This window comes from Primulina tabacum, chromosome 8 (genome assembly GCF_025594145.1).
Source record: "Primulina tabacum isolate GXHZ01 chromosome 8, ASM2559414v2, whole genome shotgun sequence".
Taxonomy (NCBI): domain Eukaryota; kingdom Viridiplantae; phylum Streptophyta; class Magnoliopsida; order Lamiales; family Gesneriaceae; genus Primulina; species Primulina tabacum.
Window position 1 is genome coordinate 40,918,161 of NC_134557.1, and position 9,771 is coordinate 40,927,931.

Sequence of the window (9,771 nt, forward strand, 5' to 3'; positions counted from 1 at the left end):
AAAATAATTTGAAAATGTATAAAAAACTATTTTTTACTGAAGATATTTCACATGCACATCGTTGTTCAGTTTAGGGTTCGAAACGAGAAGGGGAAATGCAATCTTCGCCCGCTCATTCAAATCCCGACTCAGACCCATTCAAGGCCGGAGGCTACGGCGGGATGTTTGATAGTAGCGATTCACTGATGGTCAAGACCGAAAGCGAGGAGGATGAAGATGAGTTGTCGTTTATGAAGAACTTGTATTCCGCTGATTGGGAGCGCTATTGCTATCAGAAAGATATGATCCGATGTCGACCGCCTTTTTGTGACTCCAGTATTGTTTACAGGGTGTTCCATTAGAAGTACGATTCATACGAAAACCAAAGGTTAGACTTGTCGATGCCCATCGATCCTTTCTCTTGCCTGTGTCTGTGTACAACTACCGCATAATTGTTTTTATGGATATGGAGTTTTCAGGTCTGAAACCAGTGAGATCCATCACTTTGCTTGCTTTTTTTTGCTTAAAAAAGAATGTTTGCTCATTGCTATAACCTCTACTTTTACTGCTAATTAATATTAATTTTCTTCCGCTATTTATAACTGATTTTGAGCATAAATGTAGTTATCCAATCGTTCAACCTCGGGATCTGGATGGTGGGGACAAACATTACAGCTTCGATGAGTTAATGCAGATGACTGGTCATTTCCGGTACACTCGTATATGCTATACCATGTTTGGAACCTTGCACCGAGGGACCATCCAGACAGAATCGGGATCTCTGGACGTGCTTGTCAAAACATGGGAATATTTTTACCCCATCCTTTGCGATTATCAAGTCTTGCATCATACACATCGAATCCATGTATGACATTGTCGGCTTCCTATATGATACCTTTTTTCAACTTTGTCTTTGATATCTGACTATTGCTTCTCTTCACAGGATGAACTCAACCTATCGAGGGATCATGAGATCAGATCGCATCGGAATGTAGTGAAGTTGATCGGATTCATTGTGCAAGACGTTTGGCTGTCATATATGAGGATAGACACGATGAGCTTCTGGAAAATATTATTCCTATTGGTCTGCCAGCTAATCCTAATTCCTATTTGTCTGTATCTGTTCATTTTTTTTATGATAACACGTTTCCTCATGGCTTTCTACTAGATACCTTTAGTTGGGATGATAGAATGAAGGTGGCAACTGATATCGCAAGAATGTTGGGAGCATTTCATGACAAGGGACTTGTCCATGGTGGTGTCAATTCTAAATATATCATGGTGGATAAGGTTGTATTACTTTTATCATTTCTTTTTTCCTCTACGAATGCTCTTGTACACCGGTCAGTCTTGTTATGATCCTGGTCGTTTTTGTCTTTTTGTAGGAGATATGTCCGGTGGTGTTTGACTTTAGGTTACTCTCATATTGCGAAGACCGGGAGGAATTTGAACAGCATGTTGGGAAGCTTTACTATTTTCATTGCAAACATCTGTATGGTATGCATCTATTTTTGTGTTCTTTGCTTGCTGTATATATGAATCTAGCTGATTATCTTCTGTTGATATTCCTTGCATGTCCAATAAATTTTAGAATGTAAATGGTCGAGTCTTAGAAACATATGGCCAAGCCTTATAAAGAAACATAGGTAGTTGAAACTCGTGGCCTGTTGTGTTATGTGTTTTTGAACACTCGTCCTTGTTGTCAGCTCTAACATTTTGTTTGTTATATTCCAAATTCTGAACTCACAAACGTCGTCTTCTATTTTTTAACCTTGAGTTCTTGGCTGGCTTTTGATCCATAATTATAGTTGACCTCGACACTAAAGCATGTAAGAGAATATGATGAGGTTGAGCATGAAGCATTTTTCCTCCTGATTTATTTTTTATGACTACTAGAGTAATCGTCATTTCCTCCACACACTGAAGTGGAATAATTCTTGACAAGGAAAATCATGTTAATCTTTGTGACCCGTGTTCCATTTGTCCACAATTATCATAACTTTTTAAAGTATTGAAATGATAGTTTATGAACATTTATGTTGTTTCCATGTTAATCCACCAAAGTTTCAATTGCAATATATTTGGCATTGTTGTAGGCCCTCCTTGGTCGATGAAGCATGATATTTTTGCTTATGGTATTCTACTTCTGGAGCTCATCAACAAAAACAAGTACCCTGTGTTTAAGATGTCCACATTGATGGAAGAATAATTTTTTAACTGCAACCTTAGCGATCCCAAAACATCAGCCATGGATGACTCTTTTTGTGTTGAGGAGGACACTGCAATGGAATTCACTAAGTTGGCTGTAGATTGTTTGGGAGTCAATTCGGATGAGCAACCAACTACACAGTGCATCATTAGGGTGTTAAAAGACTTGAAGCTGCGGTGCCCAGCAAAATAATGGCAGAAGATCTCTGGTTCATCATATCAGTATGTTTTCCTGAGGTAAGCATGCATTGCAGGTGCCCATAGTATCCCCTTTTTATGCTGTTCTTCCTTTTTAGCTGCGGTTGTTCGATGCCTTTTCAAAATCTTCTATAAATGATTATTTTATCGTCTAAATCTGTTTATATCTTATTCTGGGGATACGAAAATGGTTATTCTAAGTTGATATAGAATTTTACATGCCTTAAATCTTAACTTATGTAAAGCCCCGAAGTCCTTGTTTAAAATATCGTGTTTAAACTCTTTTTGGATATCTTTTGAAATGGATTGTAAAGTAAAAAATATCAAAAAATTAAAGAATGGTGACCCAGGACCCTTGTATGTCCATATCTTCACATTTGTTAAGAGCCCATAGGTTGTCAAGTTAGTAGGACAAATATTTTTAAATCAGGATAGGACTGTGAAATTGCCGAAACTTTCGTTGAGCTAAACGGGCTCGATCATGGACACTTGTTTTTATTATTTTTGGATTTTAGATTAAGAAAGGACCCATGCAAAGACCTTGCATGGACCCGTTTGTATTCCTGCGAAGTTTTATTATTAATTATTTTTGATAAGGCTTTGTTTGATTCGTATGGTTGCAAAAGGTGAATATACTCATGTCCAACACAATAAATTAGAGATAAAGAAAGATGACAAGGTTTCCAACATTTCTTTCATTGGTCCGACTTCCGAGGCATGAAACTTTTAGTCCTAAAACGATTTGACCAGTCATTTTTTTGTTTATTTCATTTTCATAGTGAGTTGTCGTGGCATTCGTTACAGTCCGTGATTGCGTTGTTTGGTGTCTTGTATGTGACTGACTTTGTGAAATTGGTTGCTGCATCTCGCTGCGTCTTCAATAGAACATTTTGTTAGCACTTTCTTTTATAATCGTTGCATCGAAGCATGAGTTGAAATACGTAGAGACTTGGTCCTTGATGGCCTTTTACATTATTCCTTCTCTCGATCGAGGTGGTGTTCAGGGAGATATTGGCTGACAATCACAGTTCGAAAATCCTAACTTGGCTAGGCATCTTGTACACGATAGTTGATTAATGGAGGAGTGGTCACTACGGCTTTGCATCCTGTCTTCTTTCTTTGCTGCTTCTGTTATAGTTTATTGGTTCCTATTTTTTCACAAACCTTGTTGATTTGCTAATGAAGGTTGTGTTTTATGTTTAAAAAATGAAGATGACGTCATTTATAATATTTATCCATTTTGTTAAGGTTACTTCATACCGGATATATGCTGACCCTCTGTGAGGCCTTTTACTTTTCATGTGTGGATTTTAACAGGTACTCAGCATTCTGGAGAGGCTGTGTGTGGGGGAAGCCGAGTGTGGGTGTTATATGTTCTTGCATCTTGTGGATGATGGATCCGTGTCTATTAGGTCATTTTGGAAGTCTATATTATAGTTCTGGCGTGTCTTGGATTTTATTTTTAATGGTACGGTGTTGTTGAGGTTCTTCTCTGTCTAGTTGATTTATCGGTGGTGTTTTATGTCTTTTTAAATTTAATATGGTTAATATATGACCGTATTACTGCTCTTTCAGTATTTTATATATGTTAAGGGTCACCTACCGGAGGGTAAAATCCAAATTCTTCTTCAACCTGGCGTAGAAAATATGGAAATAAAGAATAATTCAAATATGATGTAGAAATAAAGAATAGTTGTTTACATTCACTTTACTTTGTGTAAACAACACAATATCGTTACGACACATCAACGAATCTTGTAGAATTCGATCTCTCACTTGAGAGATGGTGGCGTATTTTGTGACATAGAAATTTTACAGCTTGTGCGGTTTTAAGATAAAAATCATATCTTCATCATTTCTTATCAGAAAATTACGAATTTACTGTCAAATCGAAGATATTGAAAAGTTCTACGTTTTATATTTTGAAAATTTTTCCATAAATTGACCGAAAATTCACAGTATTCGAAAAGACAGCAGACTCGGTTTTTGAGATCCAAAATTTTGATTCAAAATCGTTTCAAACATTTTTGCTCAAACATTTGCATAACATGCACATGTTTTTCATATAATATATATCAAAATAATTACTATGACAAGATCGATACGAAAACAAAAGAATATACATGTCTTTGATCTTTAAAACTCACGATACGGCGAATAACGAAGCTACGCGGTGCGGGAAGCGATCCGGGCGACTTGAGACACGATTTTGCTGCTAAAATCAACGTGTGGTTGGTGAAATGATTTGATGGGGAAAAGGTGGCTGCTGGAGCACTCTAAGAACCCTACTTCTTTTCAAAAGAAAAGAGAATGCAAAGTGTGTGGTGTGAGGTGGAGTGGGGGTAGAAACGTGTAGGTGTGTGTATTGATTAGGGATATAATTAGGGGAGTTAATTAGGTTAATAAAAATACTAATAACTGAATAACATGCTAAAATTACTAATAACTGAATAACGTCGCGAATTAGATCGGCGGCGGTTTAAAAAACGGTCGCAACATAACTGTCGCTAAATAGCGCCGGTATTTATTATCTGTCGCTATTAGCGACGGTTATGTCAGAAACCGTCGCTACATGCCTTTATAATCCACGACTTCTTGCTCATTTTTTCGCTACGATTTCTTGTCACGCTTCTATCTTGCCGTGTTTGTGTCTTCTCCGACGACCCATCTTCCCGTTTTTGAGGTATCAAACTTGAGATTTCATATTTTGAATCTTATCATATATCTTGTTCAGATTACTATTTTTTATATCGCAAATCAATTAATTAAGTGTTGAAAATATTTCAGATTTGTAGATTATGATATATAGTTTAATTTATTTTATTGCATGTATTAATTTTTTTAATTGGAAAATATTTCAAATTTGTAGATTATGATATATAGTTTAATTTGTTTTATTGCATTTATTAATTTTTTTAACAAATGATTAAATGATAACCAATTTAATAATTGTATAAAATATTCAATAAAATATACGTGTTGTTTATTCTTTTGTAGGATAGAATGGTTGTCTTTGCAATCGGAAAAAACCTAATTTTTTTTGTAGTGCATAATGTTGTATTTATTAAATTAAGGGTTTGACAGAGATTGCGGTGGTTTGAAGCAGTAGGAGGGTGGCTGAGCATTCTGTTAGTCAATTTAAACTCTCCCTTTCCACACTTATCTCTGTTGTTAAGTAACAAATAATTAGGTAAAATTAGTATATTTTTTTTTTATCAAATTAATTCCTGCTGTTTTGTCTTAATTGATAAAGTTGTTTCTCCACAAATATAATAAATATGATATGATATTCTATTTCGGGTTAGCGATAAATGTCTAAATTTTTGTTCCCCCATGCATCAGCCATTTTTTTGTCACGGGTGGCTACGTACAAAGTTTGAAGTTGTAAAGGATCAAGTTCGGTGACAACGTTTTTCGAATGAGAATCGTCGAGGAAAGGTTTTCTGACTTTTTTTTTTTTTTTAATTTAAAAATAACGGTTCTTTGAAGTATATGGAGCTAGAACAATTTTGGTAATCATGGCTTCGTGTTTTGTTTTTGTCCTCATTTTTTTTGGAAGATAAAACACATATTTCAACATTACAATTTTGATTTTAATAAAATGTGTGAGCTGGAATGTTTTTAAAAAATGATCGGTTAACTTGGGTGTATATATTGACGAGGGGCCGTGATTCCAAACCGGAACCAAGAATTGTGTTTTTCAGAAAAGCAAGCGATCCCCGTTTTCCAGCCGCACACACTTGAGCGCCTGATTCTTTCTTCTTTTTTAAGGGCGGTATCAACCCTAAAAACCGCAAAAAAATGGCAAGTTTCAGTTGTTGTACAAGTACCTCTGCTTTCCGTAAATGCACGGGTGTTCACAGTATGGTTCGACCAGGAGAGTCTTTTTCTTACAGGAAATTCATTCACTTTGCTTTGGAAGAAACCAACAAGTACACCGATTTGAAGCCCTCAATTCTACAGGTGCCATGATCGATCCCCTTTGCTGATTAATTTTTCTAGTTTCTGGGTACAAACCAAGAATTTATTATGTCTGTTTATTTTCTAATTTCTACAGGAGAATTACAATTGGTTGACAGCTGTGGATGGGAAAGCCCAGCTTCAAATGCACGCATTTGAGTCACCTAAAATTAGACTACTCCGGAGTTTATCAATTGAAGGCAGTGACGGGTTGCAGGTTTATTCAAACGCTTTTATTTTTACGAGGACTTTGAAGCCAACACTTTGCAAGTTTCCTTTATTAGAAGAGTGGTAGTTAAAATAAATTACCATCTCATTCCCGAAACATTTCCTATGTTTTCAAAGACCAATTTCTCCCTTCGTGATGATGATTGAGTTTTGTCTGAAATAATGTTTCAGGTCTTGGATTTTGCTGTGTTCCCCAGACCAGAGTTCGATCTTCCAATTTTTTGTGCCAACTTTTTCACCACTGCTACCACAAATATAGTTGTGTTGTAAGCAGTCCTTTTTCTTGTGGTTTTTTAATTGATAACACTATGCTCTCGGTATGTTTCAGACTTCCTCTCGTGGTCTTTATCTCTACAAAAGGCTTTATTTGTTCAATTGTAATATTCATATTTTTCTCTATAGTTTTCAAGATTGTGGAATTTACTTGCACTAACACTTTGTTAGATCAAGTACTACTGAATCTGTAGAAAAGTAGAGCTGCTCTGCTACAAGTTGAAAATCCAGTAAAATTTATTGCTCTTTAATTAAATTAAACTAATTCATCACTATGATACGGCATTTTCTACGGCGAGATTCAAAATTGAAAGTAGGATCATAAATATCTGACTCCGAAAGTAAGAAGTTTGAATAGTTTCTTTAAATTATCAAATTACCTTTCTGAGAGGCAAGCATATAATGATTCCTGAAATCTTGCTTAAATTGATTTCATTTCATGGGCGATATATGCAATTTGAGAATGTTATATGTTTTGCATGCAGTTTTTTGGTCTATTTATGAAACGAATAATTACAGTTTATGTTGACTGCACGTGTTTGATAATTTAGTTTTATTCTGAATATCAGACAAAATTTTGTTGCATTAGCAAATTCCTTGGCCATTTTCAGGGACCTCAACCCATTACATGATGTTATTAGTAAAAAAGATTACAAGGAGAAGTACTATAAACATTTAATTACTCTTGGTCTTGAGTATGCTGAGGTGGGCAAGTTCAACATTTACTAGCTACGATTCAGTTGCAAAGTTCCTTGTGTATTATATTTTTCAGCCACCTAAAATGAAATATGGTGATTTAGCACTGATTTCATGCAGCTTTTACCCTGGGGAGGAAAGATTACGCCTGAATCTTTGAAATTTTTCTCACCAATTGTCATATGGACCAAATTTTCTCCTTGCCAAGACAAGCACCATGCTTTATATTCCGCTTTCAAGGATTATCTCACGGTACTTCTCGATGTTTTTAAATAATTTTTGTGATATATATATATATGTATACATTGAAAACTTGGATAATGGTGGTTAAGGAGGATGTCATAGATCTTGGTTTCAGAGATGACACGTGGGAAAATCGCTTAGTTTGGAGAACTAATATCCGTATAGCCGATCCCGTAACTAGCGGGAATGTGTTTTGATGATAACGACAACGACAATATATGTATACATTGTTAAACTGAAATTTTGGATGTTTAAAGTGTTGGCCTTTGTGATTATTTCCTTCTTGCCTCGTAGTCATGGCTGAAACTCATGGAGCGGGCATCTGGGGAAACCGAAATCTCTCAAATTATTATCAATCTTGAATGGCAACATAGATATCTTACCTGGAGAGCAGAAAAGGTCTGTGTAACAGTTGTTTCTTTAGGCGATCGTGTTTTTCCTAGCCATTTTTGTAGACTTGGACAAAGTTGATTGTGTTTGATGGTTGCATGTTGATTATTAATAAACGCCCCACTATCTTTTGTGGCTGTTAATATGGCAAATCAATCAAAACTCATCGCTTGTTGTATTGTACGACTTAAAGGATTTGGTATACATTGTTTTTATCAGCTATCAGTTTTTGTACTACTTTTGATAGAATCATTTTTCCAGTTACCAAAGAAAATGTGTCATTACATTGTTATTATCTGCTATCAATTTTTATACTGCTTTTGATAGGATAGTTTTTTCAGTTACCAAAGAAAATGTGTTGTTGAGAGATTCAGTTGTAATGCCGTGTAGATTCGGCTAAGTTAATTTGATAGGATAGCTTTTATGCATGACCTTCGACTCTCAATCTCCAAATAGATGTTTTCTTAAAAAAAAAAACAGACTTTATTAGTAAATATCTTCAGCTGTACTTCAAAATTCACCAGCATGGGAGATTTTGTCGACGGTATATATGGCTTCCATTACATTGTGGGAAAAATAAATTTAATGTTTCAAGCCTTTCATTACGAGTCAAAGCCGAGTATTTCCTGATTAGTCGCACGTGAAATCCTATAATTTTACCGCCTGTAGACACTTTTCAACCCAAATTTTATGAGCTCTTAGGTGTGAAGAACGCATCTGAATTTGTTTTGTACCAAAAGTGTCAATTGCCAAGTTTACGATATTATTTGAACAAATAAGCAAAACATGTGTGTTCGATGGTGCTTTTTGAAGGAAACTCTGATGAACTTTCTGAAAATTCAGGATCCAGGTCATCAAGTTCTGAGAAGATTAATCGGGGAGACTCTTGCTAAGGTATCAACTTATGATCATTAGCATCAAATTCTCCATGATTTTTATTTAGTAGATGAGACATCTTAACTTGCTTAGTCACTTTACTGTTTAGGAAATTATCAGGAGTTTTCTCTTCAATGGAGTAGATGACATGGGAAACAAAACGTTTCTTGATTATTTCCCAGAGTACAAGTGTGATGATGGGACAGTAAATCAGAAGCGCAGTATGATTGGAAAGTCATTCGAAATTCGTCCATGGGATGCAAAAGGAGAGTTCATCAATAACACCTTAACTATAAAGTTTGTTTTACACATCTTCGACATAGAAGACTTCGGTGTGTCTGCCAAGTAATGTTGATGTCACAAATTTTTGTACTGTTAGTTTGTACATATATGCTAGGGATAATGCACAAAATCATCCCTATTGTTTGCTTGATGTCCCGATTTAGTCCCCAATGTATTCATTGTGCCAAAATCATCCTTATACTTTTGATTTATGACCCAAATTCTTCCCTTCCGTTGGCCGTGCTTTAAATTTAACGGACTTGATAGTATTCATGTTCTAAGCCCCATGTTATATTTTCTCTCCCCTCCAAATCCTTTGTTCCACTCACACAATTATCCTCTCTGCCTCCTTGTTTGGCTTCCACCCCATGTTACTCATTCAGCTCGTACGTGTTAAACATAGATGATTCTTTAAGTAATAATCTAAAATTTTATTCT

The 9,771-nt window shown here is 35.6% G+C and overlaps 2 protein-coding genes across 4 annotated transcripts; both read left to right on the forward strand.

Annotated features, from left to right (window-relative positions):
- Nucleotides 1-56: 56 nt before the first annotated feature.
- LOC142554201 (serine/threonine-protein kinase-like protein At3g51990) lies at nt 57-2,219 on the forward strand. Its single transcript, XM_075664878.1, has 6 exons — nt 57-367; nt 604-844; nt 923-1,063; nt 1,148-1,269; nt 1,365-1,476; nt 2,076-2,219. The coding sequence occupies exons 4-6, from the start codon at nt 1,171-1,173 to the stop codon at nt 2,186-2,188; spliced, it is 324 nt and encodes a 107-aa protein (XP_075520993.1). The 5' UTR covers nt 57-367; nt 604-844; nt 923-1,063; nt 1,148-1,170; the 3' UTR covers nt 2,189-2,219.
- A 2,788-nt stretch (nt 2,220-5,007) lies between these two features.
- LOC142554202 (phytochromobilin:ferredoxin oxidoreductase, chloroplastic) lies at nt 5,008-9,565 on the forward strand. 3 transcript variants are annotated; one of them, XM_075664881.1, is made up of 9 exons: nt 5,008-5,068; nt 6,157-6,348; nt 6,443-6,562; nt 6,745-6,839; nt 7,458-7,551; nt 7,663-7,794; nt 8,080-8,184; nt 9,019-9,069; nt 9,161-9,565. In XM_075664881.1, the coding sequence occupies exons 2-9, from the start codon at nt 6,187-6,189 to the stop codon at nt 9,398-9,400; spliced, it is 999 nt and encodes a 332-aa protein (XP_075520996.1). In that variant the 5' UTR covers nt 5,008-5,068; nt 6,157-6,186; the 3' UTR covers nt 9,401-9,565. The 3 variants fall into 3 exon arrangements, with proteins under 3 accessions (XP_075520996.1, XP_075520994.1, XP_075520995.1); XM_075664879.1 differs by having other exon boundaries at nt 5,011-5,068; nt 6,048-6,348; XM_075664880.1 differs by lacking the exon at nt 5,008-5,068 and adding an exon at nt 5,737-5,823 and having other exon boundaries at nt 6,048-6,348.
- The last annotated feature ends 206 nt before the right edge of the window (nt 9,566-9,771 follow it).

Excerpts from the sequence above, each read along its gene's own strand:
- LOC142554202 (XM_075664881.1), top strand. The coding sequence starts at position 6,187 with ATGGCAAGTTTCAGTTGTTGTACAAGTACCTCTGCTTTCCGTAAATGC. Across the intron at positions 7,552-7,662 it reads TTGGTCTTGAGTATGCTGAG|CTTTTACCCTGGGGAGGAAA; the intron begins GTGGGCAAGTTC and ends GATTTCATGCAG. Across the intron at positions 9,070-9,160 it reads TCGGGGAGACTCTTGCTAAG|GAAATTATCAGGAGTTTTCT; the intron begins GTATCAACTTAT and ends TTTACTGTTTAG.
- LOC142554201 (XM_075664878.1), top strand. The coding sequence starts at position 1,171 with ATGAAGGTGGCAACTGATATCGCAAGAATGTTGGGAGCATTTCATGAC. Across the intron at positions 1,270-1,364 it reads AATATATCATGGTGGATAAG|GAGATATGTCCGGTGGTGTT; the intron begins GTTGTATTACTT and ends GTCTTTTTGTAG. Across the intron at positions 1,477-2,075 it reads TCATTGCAAACATCTGTATG|GCCCTCCTTGGTCGATGAAG; the intron begins GTATGCATCTAT and ends GCATTGTTGTAG.